Source organism: Octopus bimaculoides, chromosome 22, assembly GCF_046866305.1.
Source record: "Octopus bimaculoides isolate indiv1 chromosome 22, ASM4686630v1, whole genome shotgun sequence".
NCBI classification, from domain to species: domain Eukaryota; kingdom Metazoa; phylum Mollusca; class Cephalopoda; order Octopoda; family Octopodidae; genus Octopus; species Octopus bimaculoides.
Window position 1 is genome coordinate 39,549,651 of NC_142949.1, and position 22,628 is coordinate 39,572,278.

At 37.6% G+C, this 22,628-nt stretch overlaps 1 protein-coding gene across 1 annotated transcript; it reads right to left on the reverse strand.

The window, feature by feature from the left end:
- Nucleotides 1–986: 986 nt before the first annotated feature.
- LOC106878710 (rab-like protein 6) lies at nucleotides 987–22,625 on the reverse strand. The gene is made up of 14 exons (XM_014928002.3): nucleotides 21,582–22,625; nucleotides 12,671–12,777; nucleotides 10,851–10,976; nucleotides 10,313–10,404; nucleotides 9,232–9,372; nucleotides 8,875–8,980; nucleotides 7,939–8,042; nucleotides 7,295–7,431; nucleotides 6,206–6,508; nucleotides 4,790–4,943; nucleotides 4,116–4,602; nucleotides 3,305–3,389; nucleotides 2,709–2,803; nucleotides 987–2,270 (listed from the first exon to the last, which is right to left on the reverse strand). The coding sequence occupies exons 1-14, from the start codon at nucleotides 21,700–21,702 to the stop codon at nucleotides 2,031–2,033; spliced, it is 2,298 nt and encodes a 765-aa protein (XP_014783488.1). The 5' UTR covers nucleotides 21,703–22,625; the 3' UTR covers nucleotides 987–2,030.
- Nucleotides 22,626–22,628: the final 3 nt, after the last annotated feature.

Here is a 22,628-nt window from a genome sequence, read left to right on the forward strand (position 1 = left end):
GGCAATTCTAATGTGAGGTGGCATGTCTTTTCTAGCTTTACACACTTCAGCTCGGATGACTGTGGCAAGCATCTTATAAATGTTATTAAAAGAAAAAAATTTTGCTCTGCGTCTTCGGGGTGGGAATGGGAAATGGGTTTTAACAAAGGGGTGGTCTGTACGGGGTGGGAAGTCCGGGACTGGGGCCTTTTTTTCGTTTTTGGGATTTAACTGTGGTAAACACCATTTCGTCACCTTCTTCTGTGGTTTGTATCGTTGCCTCTATGGTTTTTTTCTGGTCTTATTTCCTTGGGTTCTTGTGTAACATTTGTTTGTTTTGCTGGTTGTCCTTTTTTCTCCTCTGCGTTTTGTGGTTCTTGTTGTGAAGGGGCTTCGTTCTTCTTTGCTTTACAGTCTGAGTGAACGTGACCCTTCTCGCCACATTTAAAGCAACGCAGCCTACGTCCTTCTACACCGACCCTTACGCTTAGCCCCTCGCCTATAAATACTCTATCAAAGACTGACCTTTCCAATTCTCTGCTTCCTTTTTTTTGCATTTGCAAAATGCTCATTTTCTCTTCCAGGTCATAAGTAGAGGCCACCACTATCCATATAATGTTGAGACCTGCCCGAATTTCTTCCACTTTAATTTTAGCGGTTCACTTGCCCAAGTACGTCAGCAGTAACAACACCTCTTCACTTTTTAAGGTCATTTTTAATTGGTGAATTGAGTTTCGATGGATTGGCATAATGTGACACACTCCAGCCTCTGGCCCTTATTTTGTGTTTTTCTACTACTACTACTACTACTACTACTACTACTACTGCTAAAATGGCCTTTGCTCCTTGCATCTGGTTGAGCTGACGTCACCTTCACCCAGGTATTCATCTCCAACAAATCTCTACACTCACCATCACCCTTGTGGTGTCCAACCTTGACCAGTAGAAAATGCAAAGGGGACTTTGTTCACTCAACAAGTAGAAACAAAAAATATAAAACAACAAACTTGTTATTGATAATAAAAGCTCATTCTAGCTTTAATTAATCCTTTTATACATGGACATGTACACATACATACTGACACATTTATTCATGCTGCAATAGAAACACATTGATACAGACAGGCTTTCTTCACATACCACACTTGGGGGAAAAAAAAAACAAAAAAAAACATAAAAAATTAAAATTTAAAAATATTCAAAAAGAAAAAAAGGGTAGTTTAACTTTTGAATCATTTTTTTGTTTTTTATCTTCTTTTCTTTTGTTAACTTGTAAGTTTTTTTCTCTTCTCTCCCATCAACCTCCACATTATAAATGATGTCAGCATGTCTGAATTATTTTTGAAGTTTTATTTGTAAATCATGGCAGTCAAGGTGAAATAATTCTTCTCTCTCGTATGATTCATATAATGTCTATATGCATATGAGTATCTGTGTGTGTGTGTATATATATATGTTTGTACACATACAGAAGTATATACCATGTATTGAAAATTTTAAGTCAGATGAATGTAAGCTCAGAAGAGTTGTTTAGCCAGAAAACTGAGGAAATTCATGAAGACCAGAGACTCAGCACTTCCCATTTCGGTTCTGAATAGTCATTTGAGTTTACATGCATTTAATAGAAAATTGCATATACATATATGCGTGTGTGTGTGTGTATATATATATATATATATATATATATACACACACGCACACATCCATATAAGTATACATATATGTATATAAGTCAATATTAGTGTATACACATACACAAACGTATAGATATGGGTATTTACATATATATATATATGCATATATAAACATATGTATTTATGATATATATACATCATAAATACATATCTAATTACGTTATATACTGTTTCTTTTTATATACACATTATATATTACATATATAAACTATCATTTATAAAATTTGCATCATATATGTATATATTTGTCCAGACATGTATCTTGTTATCAGCTGATATGAGAGTGGTGGGAGGGGAGATAAGATACGGATTATCAAAATCTTCCTAAAAAGTATCCATCTTCTCAGCTGCCCATATTCAAAGAGACTCGTAATCTTCACCAGTGGCTGTTGTTGGTCTTGGCGTCAACTCTTCACTGACATTATCTTCTACAAGAAAAGCTTCCAGTTGTCCAAGTTCTTTCTGGTTTTCTTTGGATTTTTTGCTTTTCTTCTTTACTTTTCCACTGCTGCTGCTGCTGCTACTTTCCTTGCTTCCACTCAACTCTCGACCTTTTTCTTTCTTCTTTTTGGATTTTTTACTTGACTTTTCTTCATCCTATAAAATTTTACCAAAAACAAAAGAAGAAAAAAACATTAATCCTCATCCCTAAATATACACTTTTCCATGCTTACATGGGTTGGACAAAACTTGCTTCATCAGGTTTTCTATGGCTGGATGCCCTTCCTATCACCAACCCTCACCTGTTTCCAAGCAAGGTCATATTTCCTCATCGTCAACCATGCTTTCCTATGGAAGACTGGAAACAAAGGACACTGCTTGTATGACGGTGATGCTCCTTTACAACCATCACCTGACATCAAGACAAAGCAACACACACACACACACACACAAAGAAAAGAAGGAAAAACAGTTCTCAAAATGCAGATCTTAATGAAAATTTAGAAGAATGCTGGTTGACAAAACAAAAGCCAGAATTTTGTTTAAAATAAAATAAAAATCAAAGAAAAAATTATATAAACAAAGGATACATACTTTGTCTTTATCTTTTTTCTTCTTCTTTTTTTTCTTCTCACTTGTTACAGAGTCATGGTCTGTATCTCCAGGGGTCCAAATGGAAGAATCAGCATCTGAAGTGGCACAGGATGGAGGAAGAAGATGCGGTTTAGGAAAAAAGAAAAACATGAGAGAAAGAGAAAGGGAGGGATGAAAATGTCATCGGATTCTTGGTCAGCAGAACATAGAAAGAGAGAGAGAGAGAGAGAGAGATAAGGAAGCAACTATTTCAGAAAATTATTTTATTAAACCTAATTAATTGGAATAAGGGGAGGCAACCCGATGACTACTACAAGAAGGAAGACATAGGGCTGCTTAATAATAATAATAAGAAGAAATTCTAGTGTTAGCAATAACTACTAGCTATTATATAATTATACGACTGGATATTATAATTGCTTGTATGTAATAACATTGTTCAATTGTAAAGAATCGTTAGAGTTCATCCAAGCCTATAATTTTCTCATTTTCTCTCCATTAACAGCATCATATTTGAAACATCAGCAATTATTAATCGACACAAATTAATGAGGTTACAAACTTTCAAGAAGTGTAAAATCTTTTTAATTACTTACTTGCTGAAGAATTAAATCCTTTCTCCAAAATGCTAAGATCTTCGTATGTTAAATCTATTGATGGGATCGAGTGACTACCTTGGATCTGAAGATGGGAATAGAAAATAAATATGGAAAGTGATAAGAAAAGGAATTACAATACGGTGTGTGTGTGTGTGTGTGTGTGTGTACGAGGTGGTATTAAAATATTCTCAAACTAGTTCTGTAGCACACCAACAGATGGCAGCACATGGTTGCATGCACAGTGACCTTCATGAGGCGGCAGTGTGCTGAGTGACATTGCTGTGTTTACTTTGCAAGATGTGAAATTTGTGTTTTTCTAATGACATGTCTGATGATGTCACCATGTCTGCTGTTGATGGCTTTTTTGACAGACAGAATGAAAGCTTCTCCACCAACGGGATCCAAGCACTGTGACACCGACAGAAGAAGTGTGTGGACCATAAAAAAAGATTATGCTGCAGAATAAACTGCATTTGGTCACATTCGATAGGAGTATCATAAAAATCCCATTCCCTGTGACGCTGGAGTTGTTTTGAGATTGGAAAAGCAAAATCTGTCACTCATAAAGACACAAAAAAAATGCCATCAAGAGCTACAAATACCAAACTTCTTAGAAGGCATTCAGATGGCAGCAATACTTGGAAAAGCTCATGTATTGAGGAAAGTGTTGTGTGTCTAAGCTATGGGATGGAACTGAGACATGACATAGGCATCGATAAATCAGTGAATAGAAATTATAATAAAAATAAAGCAAACCAAATATACAAAATAAAAATAAAAAAAGACACAAAAAAAAAATCATAAATACCTCTGCTGAACTCTGTGTTAGACTGTTGGGCATATCATTTGAGTTCTCATCTTCACTGATATCTTCAATATCCTGGGCCACATGAGGTTGTGATGCATCTTCGTTATCTTCTGAATGTTGCTCCTCATCGTTTCTCGGCTCTTTGATTGTTTTACCTGCAATTTGGACTTTGTCAGAGATGTCAGGCTCTGATTCTGAAGAGAGTTTCCGGTTGGCCTTCTGTGAGAAAGTTGTAGAAGAGTTGGAAGAGGAGGAATTGGTTGACTTCTTACTATCGTTGGAGTTGTCCTTACTGGCAGAAAGAGAGAGCTTCTTGGACGCAACTGGAACAATGAGAATGTCTTCATCACTGGAGATATCAAGGTTTGGCGTGATATGGAGCTTGCTGTTGTTACTATCGCCAGCGTTCTTCAGAGTTACTTCATCCTCAGAGTCAAGGTCATCTTGGAAACCCGCTACCATAGGATTGCCGCTGTAGTCTTCATCACTGAAACAGAGAGGCAGACATTGTAGTGAAAGTCAAGGGACAGCCCAGGGCATTTTCAACAACAACAACTTAAAGTGTTCAATCAACAGAACTACTTGTACATTGAATCATCATCATCATCATCATTTACCAGAAGGAAATGTATGGATGGTTGAGAAAGAAAACCGAATTGGCAAACCGTGTTTACCTGTCACTTTCTTTGTCTTTATTATTAGCTGGATTACATGAAGCAGTCATTCGATGATCCTTCGTATCATCCAGAAAGCTACTGTCCAGTTCTTCACCATCTGGAATAAATTCCTCAACACTTTTCACAGCCTTTTCAACATTAACTTCCACAGCTTGTTGACAAAAAAAAAAGTCACATGTATTTAAATCATTCTTGAAAATAATCACAATATGGAATTTTAAGAAAGCAAAGAATATTTTTTTATTGTTTATTTGACTTAGAGGAGGAGGCACAGGCAGAGCCGGGTGTGGCTAACATTTTTGCTTCACAACCACATGTTCTCAGGTTCAGTCTCACTGCATGACGACTTGGACAAATGTCTTCCACTATAGTCCAGGCTGACTTATAGCCTTAGTGGATTTGCTTGACAGAAACTGAAAGAAGTCTATCATATAGGGCGTGCGTGTGTGTGTGCGTGTGTGCTTGTTTCCATGTTTTGGCATCATGTGATAATCGTGTCACCATCAAACAAGCTGTGCTCTTTATTTTCAATCTTCTGTGAAAATACGTTTGGTCATTGGGGAATATTGTGTTGCTTCAAAACAGGTGAGGATTGGCCACAGGAAGGATGGAAGGTTAAGCTGACCTAGTTACCTCCCTTCACTTGAGAATGTTAAGGGATTTAACTAAATGCTAAATTCTAATTGTATCATCATCATCATCATCATCATCGTTTAACGTCCGCTTTCCATGCTAGCATGGGTTGGACGATTTGACTGAGGACTGGTGAAACCGGATGGCAACACCAGGCTCCAGTCTGATTTGGCAGAGTTTCTACAGCTGGATGCCCTTCCTAACGCCAACCACTCAGAGAGTCATAAGGACACATAATGGATAAAGGGCTACATTTCTTTGTGGGAGGTGGAAAACAGCCAACAAAACAAGTGCCTGATAGTTAAGACAGGCAACAGGTTATTGTATACGATGGTGTTTAAGGGGGTCTGTTAATCTTGTACCCATTTCCAAGATAAGATGAGGATATCATCTTATACACCAGCTAGAAAATTTCAATTTTAAATGATTTAGGTGTGGCTGTGTGGTGAAGCAGTTAGCTTCCCAACCACATAGTTTCAGGTTCATTCCCTTTGTGTAGTATCGTGGGTGAGTGGATTTGGGAGATGGAAACAGAAAGAAACCCATTGTGCATGTGTGTGTGTTTGTGTCACTTGGTCTCAACATTGCATGACAACTGTAAATGATGGTTACAGTCATACAATATTCAGCAAAAAAACTATTACCTTGCTCGGAAACAGGTTGAAGTTAGCAACAGGAAAGGCATAAAATCTCTGGCTCAATAAACTCCATGGATGTTAAAACAACAATGCTAATGAAGCAGAAAGGAAATTGCAAAGTGTAACATTCTTCACTTCTTACCTGTTTGACTGTTCACATCTGGGGTGGATAACTGCAACTTGTTTCCAAATATCCGAGAAAAGAAGCCAGTTTTGGGCTCTGCCTGGGGTGTACTGCCAGCAGAGGAAGATGTATTTCCAGCTCCTCCAGTTATGGCCACTCCTCCTCCTCCTGCTGCACCTCCACCATTACAGGCTGGCGGCTGATTTGTAGGGGACTGCAGAGAAGCAGGGGGCATTTGCATAACGGAACCAGGTAAGGAATGAGAATAAGACTGGGATGTTGGTAATTTAGGTAAAGAATTGGCAGATGCTGACCGAGAAACTGAAAGGGAAAAAGTATAAATAAAGCATTAGATGTGGCAACAACAATGGTTTCACATTTTGGCACAAGGCCAGGAAGTTTGGTGTGCAGGGGTGGGGGTTGTAGAGAATAAGTCATTACATCAACTCCACTGAGCTAATGATTCTGCCAGCTCACCACCATAATAATAATAATAATAATAATAATAATAATAATTCTTTGTAATTTGAGTGCAAGGTCAACTATTTCAGTGGGAGATGATAAGTCCCTTCAACATTCATTTTTTGATGCATGCATGGGTCAAATGGAAGTTGTTGCAGCAGATTTTCTACAATTAGAGTCCCTTCCTGTTTCCTCATGACCAGATATATTTCTCATGGAAAACTGGAAGCAAACAACCCCACAAGTATGATGGTCATGTTCATTTACAACCATCACATGATGTCAAGAAAAGGCTCTTGTGCCAGTGAAACATATGCTTGGTTCATACAAGTTAATCCATAAGCGGTCAGGCGCATTTAATAAGTTTCTGTAGCATTTTTGCCCAATTTAACCCAAGAAGACTTCATTGCATAACAAGTTTCCTAATTGTCTTCACACTCTGCATTCTGCTAACAACTGTGACAAGCAGTGTTTAGCAGGATGTGCCTGTTACAACTGTCTCCTTTCAATCTGGAATAACAAAAGCTGGCAGGTCAGCTTATTAGATGCACAGTAACACTACAATAACTGCTGAGAGTTACTGAACTACTCTGAAAACAGTCTCAAAACTTCTGGAATGCACCTTGTATGTCCAATTTCACTTACCAGGCTGTGATGTTGTCCCATTTGTTATGACGCCAGAGGCAGCTAACTCAGCCTGCCTTTGTTTGGCTTCTTCCATAATTTTCTCAGCTAGCTTTTCTTGTTGTTGTCGCCGCTGGGCACAGAGGTTATCTATAAATCTGGAATTGGAAGGAAACAATTAAAACTAAAGGAACTGTCATGTGATCAACAATAGTAGAAGACGCAGGAGTTACACTTTATCTAACTGAAGTAAGGAATGGATGGATGGATACGTATGTATGTATCTAACTCAGAACTATATATATATATATATATATATATATATACACACAGGATATGGTGAATAAATTGTTGTCTAAATTACACAAAAATGAAAATAACACTAACATTTCATTTTAACAGATATATTTACCAAAATTACATAAAAATATCTTGAAATACTAAAGAGTAAATTAATTCAATAAAATCGCCATTGGTTTCAAAATCTCCTGCAACTCTTCTGGACGGTCATAGTCCTTGCCTTCAGGTCATCTTTGGTGTTACAAGGTGTTACAAGCTGATATTGCAACATTTTATGGTTCAAAGATATCGAAATCAAAACCTCAAAGATAAATTTGTTTTTTTTTTAAATTTTTTTTTTTGCCTGAGAAAGAAGAAATACTAACATATCATAGTTTTGCTCTTCTGATTCTTCATGGATATTGAGTTCTTCAATTGTGGAGCGAATATCTTCTGAATTGATCTCCAGCTGCTTCAGCAAAGTGACCCTCTGTGTAAGAATGAAGAAAATGGTACTTACAAGAGTGTGTGTATAAATATATATATGCGTGCATACACACAAGTAAGTATACGGGAGTGAGCAAGTGATGGTGTATGGAAGTGTGCAAGAGCAAATATGGCCTTGCTCGAATGGAAAGAATAAAGTTAGCGCTTGGGCAATGCTGCATTGTCTCAGTTTCAACATTGCATGTAAACATACACACCACAATATATACAGATACAGAAATCCACACACAAACACGCATTCATTTGTTCCTTTCAGGTCCATTCTCTCATACTAGCATTAACTAGATGCAGTTATTGTCAGTAAGCATTCTCTTTCTTTCAGGGAAGGGAGTTTTATCTTTGAAGGCATGAAATGAGTTGTTGACAGAAATGACAACACTACTGCTCATAGCTTGTGTTTCTCATTGAACAGACACACACACACACACGAGAGGCTGGCTTCCTTCATCTCCCATCTACCAACTTTGGTTGACATGGATCTATAGCAGAAGACACTTGCCACAACAGCGACATATATCTAGCCTGTGTCTTCGACTCCACTAAAAGATGGTGCAGAGAACAGTGAGTTATTGGTGGTGGTGTTTGTGGTAGTGGTCAGAGCTACTCAGTAACAAGTAAATCCATAAACCACCCCCACAAAACAAATCAAAAAAGAAAACCCCTCCAAACAAGGTTAATGCAGCATTCCAGTATGGTCGTAGCTGCGATGGCTAAAACAGAGAACACACACACACACAGAAGTATACACACAAAGACACACACAGAGGCTCAAGTATGGTTAAGAAGCATCAATGAACTCTCTTTCATGTACTTACTTGTAATTGAAGGAATGGTAAGTTAAAGAATTTATGTAAGTACTTTAGACCATATCCATTTCTCATGGAAGACTCAGCATATCGTATTTGGGCCGCATCTTTACCTCTATAAAAAAGAAGATACTTGTTTTAAAACAACAAAAGTATATATATATAGCTTTGATTTTAAATTTCTAATAATATATTATCAGACAGAAATAAGTTTTGTGCATGATACAATTGATGAAGCCCGAAAGAGGTGCCCCAGCAGGGCCACCATCCAATGACTTGGACAACAAGTCAAAGAATAAACCAATGCTGAAATATCAACAACAACAACAACAACAAAGAAACTAAAAGCAAACCATTTCTCTTTACCTGTCTAAACTTTCTATGAAATAAATAGCTTTATCTTCTAAGACAACACGATGGTGTCCCATGTCTCTGTGGTTTCCCAACACCAGAACAGGGATTTGGCTTGGGATTTTACCAAGTTCACGCTCAACATAACTGAAAGTCCTTGAAAAAACAATAGAAAACAGAAGAAAATGAATATTTTGGTTATCCTCCCATTTTCAAGTAAATACAAATAAAAGACATACAAACACATACACCTCCACCCCCAACAGAGCACTGTATACAAGAAGTTAATTATAATTAAATTAATGCAAAATGGGACTGAACTAGCAGAATGAATTAACACATTAGACAAAACACTTAGCAGCATTTCTTTCAGCTCGATATTTTGGGTTCAAATTCCACTGCGGCCAACTGCACCTTTCATCCTTTTGGGATTAATAAAGTCAGTACCAGTCAAATACTTGCTCCTCTCCATAAATATCAGGTCCTGTGCCTTTGGCAGAAAGAATTATTATTATTATTATTATCATCATTAAAATGGTGAGCAGGAGCATCGTTAGCGTATTAATGAAAATTGTTTAGTGACATTTCTTCCAGCTCTTTTCATCATGCTCCAATGTCTGCTTTGGAAGGGTTTCTATGGCTGGAAGCCCTTTCTAATGCCAACAACCTTCTTTACAGAGTGCGAGCATTTGTGTCTCCTTGTTTTGACATGTTTAACCCAAATTAGCATTTTTCTTTTCTTTAAAAAATATAAGCTTCCCCCACATGGCAGTATCATGCTACAACATCATCATCATCATCATCATCATTTAGCATCTGTTTTCTAGGCTGGCATGGCTCAGATGGTTTGACTGGAACTAGTAAGCCAGAGAGCTGCACAAGGCTCCAGTTTGTTTTGGCTTAGTTTCTACGGCTGGATGCCCTTCCTAATGCCAACCACTTTACAGAGTGGCACTGGGTGTCTTTTATGTGTCCCTGGCACACCTCAACAAATAACAGATGCACATGCACTCACCCATACACACACACATCATCATCATCATATATATATATATATATTTATATGTAAATACATTATGTATGTTATATGATTTACCATTGTTTTGTGACATCATATACCATGATAACTCCGTTTGTACCTTTGTAAACATCTACAAATTCAGCATCGAGACAATGGTCTTCCATATTCTGAAGTAAAGAGCAAAATAGATCAGATGTATCAAGAAACACCAAGAAAAAGTAGGCATCGACACAGCTTTTAACCCTTTTAACATGTAAACCCAAATATTCAACTTCTTGTTTTGTGTTCAGGCCAGACAGATCTGGCCTCTCACACCTATCCTACAATGTCATTCTAAGAATAAACTATCAGATCATTAAGATCTTGAAGTTACCAGATAATGGATGATTAACTTGAAGAAATAAGAATAAAGAAGATTTACATTTGACAGAGCAATCTGAAAGCTAAAGGGTTAAGTTAGTGTGTGCCCCCTGCCACATACACAATGTATATATAGCAGCTCTGCAGTGGGAGTGAACCCGAAGCTATGCAGTTCTGAAGCAAACTTCTTAACCACACAGCCATGCCTGCACCTATGTAAATAATAAAATAAATACAAGCAATTTTTTTGTACCTGATCAACATTTTCCATTTTTAAACCTTCAATTTTTTTCCTTTTCTTTCCCTTGTCGACAACATCCCAAACTTCAACTTTAACAACATCATCCGTAGCTTTATAATTCCACTGGATACTGGTCACCTGCAACAGAAACAAAAACAGATCAATTCAAATTAATTACTACAAACCAGTTGAGCATTTGTGAGCAACATATAGGTACAGGCATGGCCATGTGGTTAAATTTGCTTCACAACCACGTAGTTCAAGGTTCAAATCCACCGTACAGTATGTTATTTAGTCTGTTACAAGTTGTTTACCTTCAAGTCAGTCCAGGATCTAGCAAAGGTGCCATGCAGTGGGACTGAACTTAGAACCACGTGGTTGGGAAGCAAACTTCTTACCACACAGTCACACCTGTTTGTGTACATACGTGCATGAACACTGACATTATGACTGGTTATTCCATGCCTACAAAGATCTCTTGAATAAAAAAAAATCCTTTGCCTGAAAATTAGATAAGGGTTGGCAACAGGAAGATCATCCAAACACAAAATTCTACCGTAAATATCTCTCCATTGAAGCCAAATGCTGTCATGAACAAAAAACAAACCTCTCAGCTGCTAAATCAACAAACGAACGCCCTCATGGCACTTTACATTGGAAACCTTAACTGTTAGTTTATTCCATAATACAGAAGTAAGTTGTATCAGAAACAAGCAGCAAAACCACAAACCTTAAATAAAATCAATGAATGAGGTTGTTGTGTTAAACTGCTAATAAAGGAATATAAATTCAGACTAATCCCAAGGGTCTTAAATACTGAGTAAGGATTATACGTTCCCCATGATAATCCTTACATCAACACTGCTGAAACAGATGGCCATAAAATGAAAGCTATTTGAACAAGAAGCTTTGGCCAAAGGACTTAAGGAACAAGTTACAAGGGCTTAGTGATGGTGGTGATGGCAAACAAGCTGAGAGTATGTGACTGATTAGCTGTTTAGTAATGGTGATGGCCAACTAGTTGAGAGTACATAAATGACTAACTCTTAGCAGTTCTACACAAACGAATGCAAAGGTGGGCTTAATATTTTCATTCTCTGAGAGACAACCCCATAAAAGGATCAATGATAGACTTGAATAACTGAATAAAGGCACAGGAGTGGCTGTGTGGAAAGGAATTAGCTTCTCAACCACATGGTTCTGGGTTTGGTACTATTGTGTGACACCTTGGGAAAGTATCTTCTACTATAGCTTCAGGCCGACCAAAGCCTTGTGAGTGGATTTGGTAGACAAAAACTGAAGGAAGGCCGTCGTTGTATATATGTGCACATCTATGTGTATATGTGTGTGTGTGTGTGTGTGTGTGTGTGTGTGTATGTGCCTTTGTGTCTGTGTTTGTCTCTCACCACCATTTAACAACTGGTGATGTTTTGTTTATGTTCCTGTAACTTAGCATTTTGGCAAAAGAGACCAATAGAATAAGTACTAGGCTTAAAATAAGTCCTTTGTTCAACTAAAATTTTTCAAGGCAGTGCTGCCCCAGCATGGCCGCAGTCAAATGAGTGAAACAAATAAAAGATGAAAGATAAAAGAAAGGATTAAAAGAAGGGAAAATAAAAGACCCGATCGTATTTGCTTGTTTGTTAAGGTTAATCCTGAATGAGCAAAAATGATCAAAAGCATTCCAACCATGACCATCCCCATTCACTTCTATAAGCTGGAAGAGAACTTAACTTAAGGGCCAGACCAATTCTTTAGAAATACAGCCCAGGAAAGGGTTATATTATTATTTAGAATGAAAATGCCACAAATGTATAAGGAAGGAAGGTTACCTGGATCTCATCGGTTGGAATATATTCTTCGCGAAACTTCATTCCTTGCAGTCGGTAGAACAAACATGTCTTACCAACGTTTCGATCACCACGGATCACAATCTTCACTGAAAGAACAAAAAGTATAAAAATTGACACCAGTTAGTCTAGTACTTATTCTATCGGTCTCTTAGCCGAACTGCTAAGTTACGTGGACGTAAACACACCAACATCGAATGCCAAGTGATGGTCGGGGAGACAGACACAGAAATACAAACACACACATACATATATATACAACAGGCTTCTTTCAGTTTCCATCTACCAAATCCACTCACAAGGATTTGGTCGGCTCGAGTGTAGCGGGTGCTTTTTATGTGGCACCAGCATGGGGGCCAGTCAGGTGGCACTGGCATCGACCACGCTCGAATGGCGCTTTTTATGTGGCACGGGTGCCAATGAGGCAGCGCTGTCATCAGCCACAACAATGACTTCACTTCACTCAACAGGTCTTCGCAAACACAGTATTTTATATAAAATGAATGCTTTCCAAGCAGATGTTACAGGTGAAGTGTTGACATGAAAATCACTGTAAAAATAACAAAGTGAGAGGGGGGGTGTATTGCAGGCGTAAACAAAAACAAAGTATAAATCAGTATTTTTATGCAGACTAGAAACAGTACAAACACTGGTAAATATAATTAAGTGTAATCACAATGGGCAGTAAATTAGGTCACAGACTGACATCTATGGATTAAAATTCCTGAATTGAACAAAGGAAAAATGTCAGCAGGTATCACTCACAGTTCTAAATCAGTCACACACACACACACACACACACTCTCTCTCTCTCTCTCTCTCTCATAACCAATGTTTAGCACTTCATGTGTTCCTCTGTTGTTCAAAAGATCTGTCATGAAGAGATATTAAATATTTCAAAATTGTAATCGCCATCAATATTTTGAATAGTGTGTGTGTGTGTGCATGAAATTTGGGGGAGGGGGTATGCGTCAACTGCAGTACTCAACTGCTACACATTTTATTGATGCAGAAAGGACACCAAAGGCAAAGTCGACCTTGGTAGAATTTGAACTCAGAATGTAAAGTCGGGGAAAATGTGTGAAGCATATTTTGCAGCATGATTCTGCCAGCTCGCAACCTTAATAATAATAATAATGATAAGTTGCAAAAAAACTTGAGTTAAGAAGCATCATCACCATCATAATAAACAAGTTGACATAAAAAAGCTATCAACTTAAAAATAGAACAGAAAGCTTTACAAAGCAAACGTCTGACAAACAAACAAACAAACATGGGCTGGATAAAAGATGAAGTGGGAAGAAGTGTTTGTGAATGGCAGGTCTACTGTGTAGAGGGCTCTTGATGCAGTTCCAACACTAACAGTTTCTCAAGTGGTGTGTATGTGTCCAAGGTTGTATGCATGTCTGTGAGTACACACACACACACAGAACATACGAGCAGTATATTTCTGCGTAGATTTTACTCTCTTTAAATAATGACATAACCATAATGTAAACAAAATTTTCTTGTTTGAAGAGACAACTCTCACAGGTTCTAATTTTAAATATTAACTCATAACGACTGAATACACACATACACACACATACATACATCCACACCTGAATGTGGCTCTATGGTTAAGAAGTTTGCTTTACAACTCCATGTTTCCAGTTTCAATATCACCCAGCCAAACCATGGTACAAGTGTCTTGTACCATAGCTTCAGATCAACCAAATTCTTTGACTGGAGTTTGGTAGATGAAAAGACATCAACATTTATGTCTGTCATTTTATTCTTCTTCCATGGTGGTATGGGTTGGGTGGGTCTAACAGCACCTTACTATTTCTGTAACTTCATCATCTGGCACATATGGCAACAGAGAAAGCCACCAACTTCTGGTATAGTGTATGTTATGTTTTATATTAGCTCTTTTCACCTGCTTTTTTCATACTTTAACCATCATATCTATTAGCATAAGGCTCCCTCCCCTTGGGTTTCACAAGCTGTATGGTGATGCTAGTGGCATGAGAAAAGCACCAAGTACACTCTCTAAAGTGGCTGGCATTAGGAAAGGCATCCGACCATAGAAACCATGCCAAAGCAGAAACAATCCGGTGCTTATTAGATGTATTGGATCTGGTAGAATCATCCAGCCCAGGCCAGCATCGACCATGGATGTTAAATGATGAAGATGAGTGTATGTATGTATACACACACACAAATTGATACATGTATCTATTCGTCTATCCATCATAACCCACTCTACTTCTTGAGGTATTGAATACTCTTACAGTATCTCTAACAAAATGCAAAAGTTATTATTTTGTTCATGTGAACAAAGCTGACAGCTATAAAAAAAAAGGAAAGAGTACTCAATCCCTGAAGAAGGAATAGGTGTTAAGACAGAGAAATAGAAAGATCTATGAATGCATGTTTGAATGTATATTGTATGGATCTCTCTTTCTCTCTCTCTCTCTCTCTGCACATGGCACACTCTCTGAGTGGTTGGCGTTAGGAAGGGCATCCAGCTGTAGAAACTCTGCCAAATTAGACTGGAGCCTGGTGTTGCCATCCGGTTTCACCAGTCCTCAGTCAAATCGTCCAACCCATGCTAGCATGGAAAGCGGACGTTAAATGATGATGATGATGATGATGATATATTATTCATCGTCATTTAGCATCTGTATTCCATGTTGCATGGGTTTTACACACACATACATGCACACATATACACACACATATACATATGCTGGCGACAAAGTAGACTTTCCATTAAAATACATTTGATGACTCAGTTATTTTTTTTAATGGTAAAATAAAAAAAAATAAAAAAGACAAAAGACAAAAACCCTCTCAGAGACCCTAACGAACCCTAACAACTGATGAGATGTTACATACATATTACGTTTGGTTTGTGTTTTGTTTAGTAAATGCTGACTGTATTGATCTGGTGCTAATTCTACAGATATGGTCTGGTCTGAGAGATAAAGGAGGCCATCAGGAGTGCTTAGCAACGCAGAATCATCAGAAGATATGAAATAATTTCAAGTTTACTACAAGTGTACTCTGCAACGAGCGTACAAAAAACGAAAGATGCATTCTAGATTCAAGGCATTGACTGTGGTAAAGAATTTATGCAACAACTCACTCACTACCCCGGTACAACAGACAATGAAAAAAATAGAGAAACCATAACGATGGTGGTGGTGGTGGTGGTGGTGTTTAGCCTCAAATGAGCTCTGAAGAAGCAGATATGTGATCAAAGACAATCAAGCCATGACCATCCCATCTTTATTTCAAGCAAGGCTTTTAGGACGAGACTATGTTATCTAATATGACTTTGTTACATTTTTTAATTAGAAAAAATTAAAAACTACACAAACATTTGATTTGACAGTAGATGTAGCTGCTATTTCTAACAGGTTGAGTGTCTGTGTAAAGGACTCCCTTTTTGAATCATGTTGCTGTTTAGCCCCAGGTCAGGTCTGATCCTGCAGAGTTGTGGCCAAAATTGTCCTAGCCATAACTTTTTTTAAAAAATAAGTTAATAAGTAGCTCTCGGTTCAGTCCCATTGCATGTCACCTTGGGCCAGTGTCTTCTACTATAACCTCAGGCTGACCAAAGCCTTGTGGGTAGATTTGGTAGACGGAAAATGAAAGAAGCCTGTTATATATATGTGTGTGTGTGTGTCTTCATGTCTGTGGTTGTCCCCCATCACTGCTTGACAACCAGTGTTGGTGTTTACATCCCCATAACTTAGTGGTTCAATGAAAGGGAGCGATAGAATAAGTACCAGGAAGATGGGAAATTTTAATTTCAATCACATCAAAACAGGAACAGGGATAGTCATGGGTGGAGGTTGGGATCAAAAGGCCACTCTAAATAACAGCTGAACTGGATAAACGTCTCTAATGTGTCCCTTCAGTCACAGAGAGATGCATTGGAGGGGAGAGAGAGAGAGGATAGTCATGGATAGAATGTCTTTGGGACTGAACTTCTCCCCATCCCAGGCTACATAACAAACAACATACGTAGGTGTTAACTGAAATGTAACAAAAAAGAGAGGAAGATATTGGAAAAATTGAAAGAGAGAGAGAGAAAGAAAGAGAGAGAGAGAGAGATAGAGAGAGAAAGAGAGAGAGAGCAAGCAGTTGTTCAAGAAGATGAAGCATGTCATGTGGTGTCTGGTGTGTGAGTGGTGCCAGTCTCACTGATAATTACTGTCCAATAGAAAGTGAGGTCTTGTGAGGGAATAATTTAAATGAGATTGAAGATGAGTGAGAAGGCAATAAACACTGAACGGAGCGTTACTCTCTCTCTCTCACACATGCTGATATCTTCACCCTCACTTTTACATACCTTCAATGCATTCACACACACTCTCTCTCTCACACACACACACACACACACACACACTCTCTCTCTCTCACACACACACACACTCTCTCTCTCTCTCTCACACACACACACAGTTCCTATATATATATATTCATTATTGCTTGTGAAATATCTGATAACAAAAATGTTTAAAGAAACCTCCATCTCTGACATCAGATCAATAAACAGACTCAATTATTTCGGAGATGTCTGTGAGTGGGGAGTCAACCTTTTCCTGTTGACATCAGAATAAAGAATGGACGGCGTTACAGTCATGCATTTCCCCGAGGGCGTTAACAGAGTCAGTGAAATCATTGTAGACCAAGGTAGAACCTGGCTAATAACCTATTCTGCTGCCAGATTACCATTTACTTTTTGGTGCTTGTCTTTAGTGAGAAGCTTATGGAGGGGAAGTGGCTGTGGAGGCGAAATAGACAGAAAGATGAAAGTTCTAGAATGGGAGACAGTTATCGAAACAGGGTGAATATGCAGACTAATGATGATTAATTAGGGTAAGGTGAGTAAAAGGGTCATAGAAGAGAGATGCAATAGAGAAGGTATGGCTTGTGAGATAAGGTGTCTCAAATGATGTTATAGAAGGTTAAAGAGGAGAGGTTTATGAGAATGATATGGTTTAGAGGTGAGATGACGAGTGAGAGAAGATGGCTAGTAAGATGATTAAAGAAGTGAAATAGTTGAAGAGCTAAGATGGTAAGAGAGATGTTAACAGTATAGGAAATGATATATCATTAAATAGTTCAGTTTCATTGGCCACTGGTTAACAGATCCAATACTTCAAGGAAAGTTAGAGTTAGAGAAATTCACCTCTCACCAGTTTAACAACACTAGTGAAGATGGAACTAAATACTGCTTTCAAACTTTGGTACACAGCCTATCTTTAACCATTTTTTCTCAACAAGTCTTTCTTCTTTCTAAGCATACGGAAAACAGGCTAAAAACCATGAAACTAAATAAAATAAACAGTGACAATGACCTAAAATATGCAATGCTCTGCAACGTATGTCTTTCTGAAAAACTAATAAAAAAGAAATACCACAGTTGGCATCTTCATTGATCAATAAATGGTAAGCAGTATTACCACAGTTGGTTAATTCTGTGAAAACAGTAGAGCTAATTCCATCTGACAGCTGAGATACCAATATTTGATTTCAATTAGGTCGGCCGCTGGATTGAACTTCCAAAATGATAATAAAAAGCTGTATAAATCACTTCAACTTCCTACTTTCTCTGAGCAGAGCAACAATTTCACTAACTTTGGAAAAAGCTTTCATAAATATATATTTATAGTATGTTTAATTGGCAAAATATGACCATCCCCACGTATAACAATATCTGTTTCAACACATGGTTTCACATCAAGAAGCTTGCAAGACACACACATGTTCATTTAATACATATGTTTCAGGTTTGCATAATACATTATAGGGAATGCATCTGTTATGTCTCTCTCTCCCTCCAACTGAGGAGGAGGTAGCCATGTATCTTCTTGACTGCAAAACTCCTATATTCCTGCAGTCATGCTGGGGCAACACTGCCTTCAAGAACTTGAACAAATTAACACCAGTACATATTTTGTTAAAGCCTGGTGTGTATATATATATATATATATATTTAGGTACATCATATATATATATTTAGGTAGGGGGGCTCCGAAAGGGGTCTCAGGGAGTAGTGTCCCTGCCTTCCTGAGCTAGTTTTCCATTACATTTCTTAAAAATCGTGGTAGAGGCCTTGGTCTTGTGACCACTCATATCTAGAAACTGAGCTTGGGGGTAAACAAGGGAAAGCTCCCCATAGAAAATCCAGCTCTGACAAAGCCTCATGGTAGCAAAGGAGAATGGGCACAAGCCCGCCCAAAGGTTGGGGTGGTGCAGAAACAAATGTTGTGATCTTCTATAAAAGCCCGATATCCTCCATCCTTGTGTCATATTATATATACACATATGTGTATATATTATATATACGCATACATGTGTGTGTGTGTTTGTTTTGACAGTCGCAATTAGCACTGTTACTGTAAATCTTCCATGTAAACATGTCTAAAATTCACTCCCACTTTGCTCTGAGAAACAATCATTCCTACCAGGTCCTCCTCCTTTGTGGAAGTCCTTCAATCTGACCTGATTGTTTTCAGTGAAGAAAGCTGTCAAACTACTATCAATGAAATAGAAAAATTTAATGCATTTTATAACAATTTACATTTAATTAGACTGTGACATGACAGTCCTGCTAATAGTTAAATTACACATTAAAATAGTCATTTCAATGACAATAAAACTAAAGATTATAATTAAGGTAACAATAGCCATGAAAGCAATAGCAGCTACTTTAGCAACATAAACTGTGAGAATAATGGTTTTTCTTCATTCTTTTAATTCAAAATATTGTCTATTTGTAAAGAGGGATTGTTTGTGTGTGCACATTGATTACAGACACTAAACACTTCTGTAAACATATTTCATGTAAAAAGAAACAAAATACTTTATTTCTGAGACAATCTTGTTGCAAAGCGTTTAGAGTGGAGTAAAAACCCACAGAATTGGTCCCTAGAACAGTGGAAGAATGTTATTTTTTCAAATGAGTCATCCTTTACCATATTTCTGACCACCAGCCGAATATACATGTGGAGACAGTCAAAAGAAGCATTTGACCCAGACTGCTTTCTTCCAGCTGTTAAACATGGAAAAGAATCTGTGATGATCTGGGGGGGAGGGATGGGCTATATCTTGGAAATCTGCTGGCCCAATGGTTTTCCTTCATGGCAAAATTAATAGTCAAAACTAAGCATTTTATCTGAGCAAATTCATCCTATGGTTGCAGAACTGTTTCTGGAGGTAAACACAGAAATCCTAATTTGGCTAATTCCATTTTCCACGTCTTCTGTGCTTGCTGTCCTTAGCTCAGCTGTATTCCAAACTGTCCTTGCTCTACATGGATCCTATATTGTTCTTACTAGCATCCTGATTCTGCTGCTTCTGCCTCACATGTCTCCCTTTTTTAATGCAAGGAATTTTGTTGGTCCCAGTATTTTGGCTACCTTTATCATTCGGCTGAGAAAACAATTCGTCCAGTGTAATTCCATGATTTCATCTCGTGTTACCCCCTTTCATTTTGAGAGTCTCTACAGCAGCCTCTGCAATTTTTCTCATACGCCATATGGTTCTAGTCAATACTGTTGGTTTAGTCGCACGAACAGTGAAACCCAATAAATCCCATAGCATCGTGGGGCAGTGAATTTTTTGCTACCTTAAACTCTTCCGACAATGATGTTAAAGACAATTGGCATTTTACTGTAGCACATACACAGCTCAAGTCTTGTAAACTATGGTGGTAGATCAAACCACCCGCAAAAATGAATTATATTCTCTTATAGACAGCAAATAATGTGGTTTGCTTGTTTAAAACACGGCGACATTGTTTCTGCTAATAAATGTGAACGAGCTCACCTGGAAGCGTGTGGGGACAGGTAGAGAATCTAAGACATATCAATGGAAAGGTCCTACTTCCGGTATTCATGTATACCAGAGTTTGGTTTGTACAGAAACGGAACTTTGGGGGCCAGTGTAACAAGACACTCTTCCATGATCCCTCAAGGTTGTAGTGTGAAACGTCTAGAGTATGGAGGGGGGGGGGAATCATTCACAGATAAGATATGCACAACATACCACTATCTGATTGCCAGTCCATCCATGTTTAAGAAAATACTTGTTTACCGTCGGCACACGTTTGTCTCGTCTGCTCAGTTAATCAGAATACTTCTTTACAAGTCAGCAATAAAACATGACATGATTAAGGAAGGGAAACTGCAGCAGAAAACTAGGACACTCGTTTGTTGCAACTTTGAAAATATAAACAAGATAAGAGAACTGAACACACACACATGTATAAATGAAAAAATGTATTGTAAATAAACAAACGACAGGTAAAAAAAACGTATAACGTATACTGAATGTGTGTGTGTGTATTATATATAACCACAGTTTTATACACATAATCAGACTATCGCACTAGGTGTCTAAATGTACACGTTCAGTTCATAATATGGAAAAAAAATGTCCATACACCATTAAATTTTGTGATTACAAATATGGTTTTTGATAATTCGAATATCCATTTAGATGGCTGCGAATTGTGACGGTTTCAGTGTTAAAATTTTAAGGACAGCCGGTAGAGGGGTAGAAATGGCTCGATGGCTTGATTGGTATATAGAATCTTGATCGATATTTGGATGGATGGATGAGAATATGTTTATTCATTCATCCATTCGTCCAAATGTTTAGACAGAAAATAGAAAAAAAACTAGATCAGGAGTGAGAATGGAGTAAGCAGGCGTGTTTGTCACACACACACACACACATATATATATATATATATATATATATATATATATATATATATATATATATATATATATATTTGTGTGTGTGTGTGTGTGTACACAAAGAGAAATCAACAGAAAACAAGAATACAGGAGAAGGAAGAAGTGTAGGAACAATAAACACGACTACTTACTGTTATATTGAACTCCTTTTGCGAATTTTCGCTGAAGTTGGGCCCCCATGGGTTGGTGTCCGGGTGGAGTTGCTGGTTTGATCGGCTCATTGCCACCAAGAAGTTTCCGAAAAAGAGACATACTGGGGTATGCGTGTATAATATATATATTTATTCAGAGGTTTCCTTTTCCTGCAATTATTTTTAAAACTATTTTGCAAACTTTCCTTTTACTTTTGAAGCTCTTATACTGTGTTTCCTGCATTATATATAACTGACTTTTTCACAAAACCTCAGCAAATACCAGATATGAGCATCATTTTGGGTCCGTCAGTGGCTTCAAGTAAAGCACAGTACAATCACAGATTGCTTATAAATGTCTTGTCTTTTCTCGGATCTATTTCCGTTGTTTTCTGCGACAAATGTTTCAAGATCGAGCAACAGGGTAAATTGCGAACAGGTAGAATGTTCAAATAAACCACAGACATAGAAATGTGTTGTCTTTTCCTTCATCACCATTCATCCATTATAAGCTGGAATTTCCAAGAATATATATTTGTCTTCTTCTTCTTTTGTTTGTTTTTTTGTTTATATATAAAAGGGGGTGTCCCCAATCAAACAGGTTTCTCCTCCTTACATAGTTGTTGCTTCGATAAGAAGAAAATTTAAATTTAAATAAAAAAAAACTAAAGAGAGATAAGAGAAGAATGTACGCGTTAAAGTATTTTATGAATCCAGACGCATTCTCCTGAATTGCTGAAAGACTTGAATGTCAAAGAGAGAGAGAAATAGTTGAATCTCTTTAATAACAATCCAGACTCGAATGGCAAGGAAATCAATAAAAGGTGACAACTATTTACAAATAAAAGCTGTTTTGTCTTCTTCTCAAACACTCTTCCCTCTTTTTCTGTTTACATCTCAGTTCAGCATTACATTGTACTAAAATTATATATATATATTTCAAAGCATGATATCAAAATTGTTGGGAATTATTGCTGTTGTTTACCTTATTCGTTCTGTGACCAGTCAAGACATTTTTTTCTGCCAAGCAAATACGATTTCGTCATC

Coding starts and splice junctions, on each gene's coding strand:
- LOC106878710 (XM_014928002.3), bottom strand. CDS start 21,702: ATGTCTCTTTTTCGGAAACTTCTTGGTGGCAATGAGCCGATCAAACCA. Junction 7,432..7,938: donor GAAGAGCAAAACTATGATAT/GTTAGTATTTCT, acceptor TTCCAATTCCAG/ATTTATAGATAACCTCTGTG. Junction 4,944..6,205: donor AGATGTGAACAGTCAAACAG/GTAAGAAGTGAA, acceptor TTTGTCAACAAG/CTGTGGAAGTTAATGTTGAA.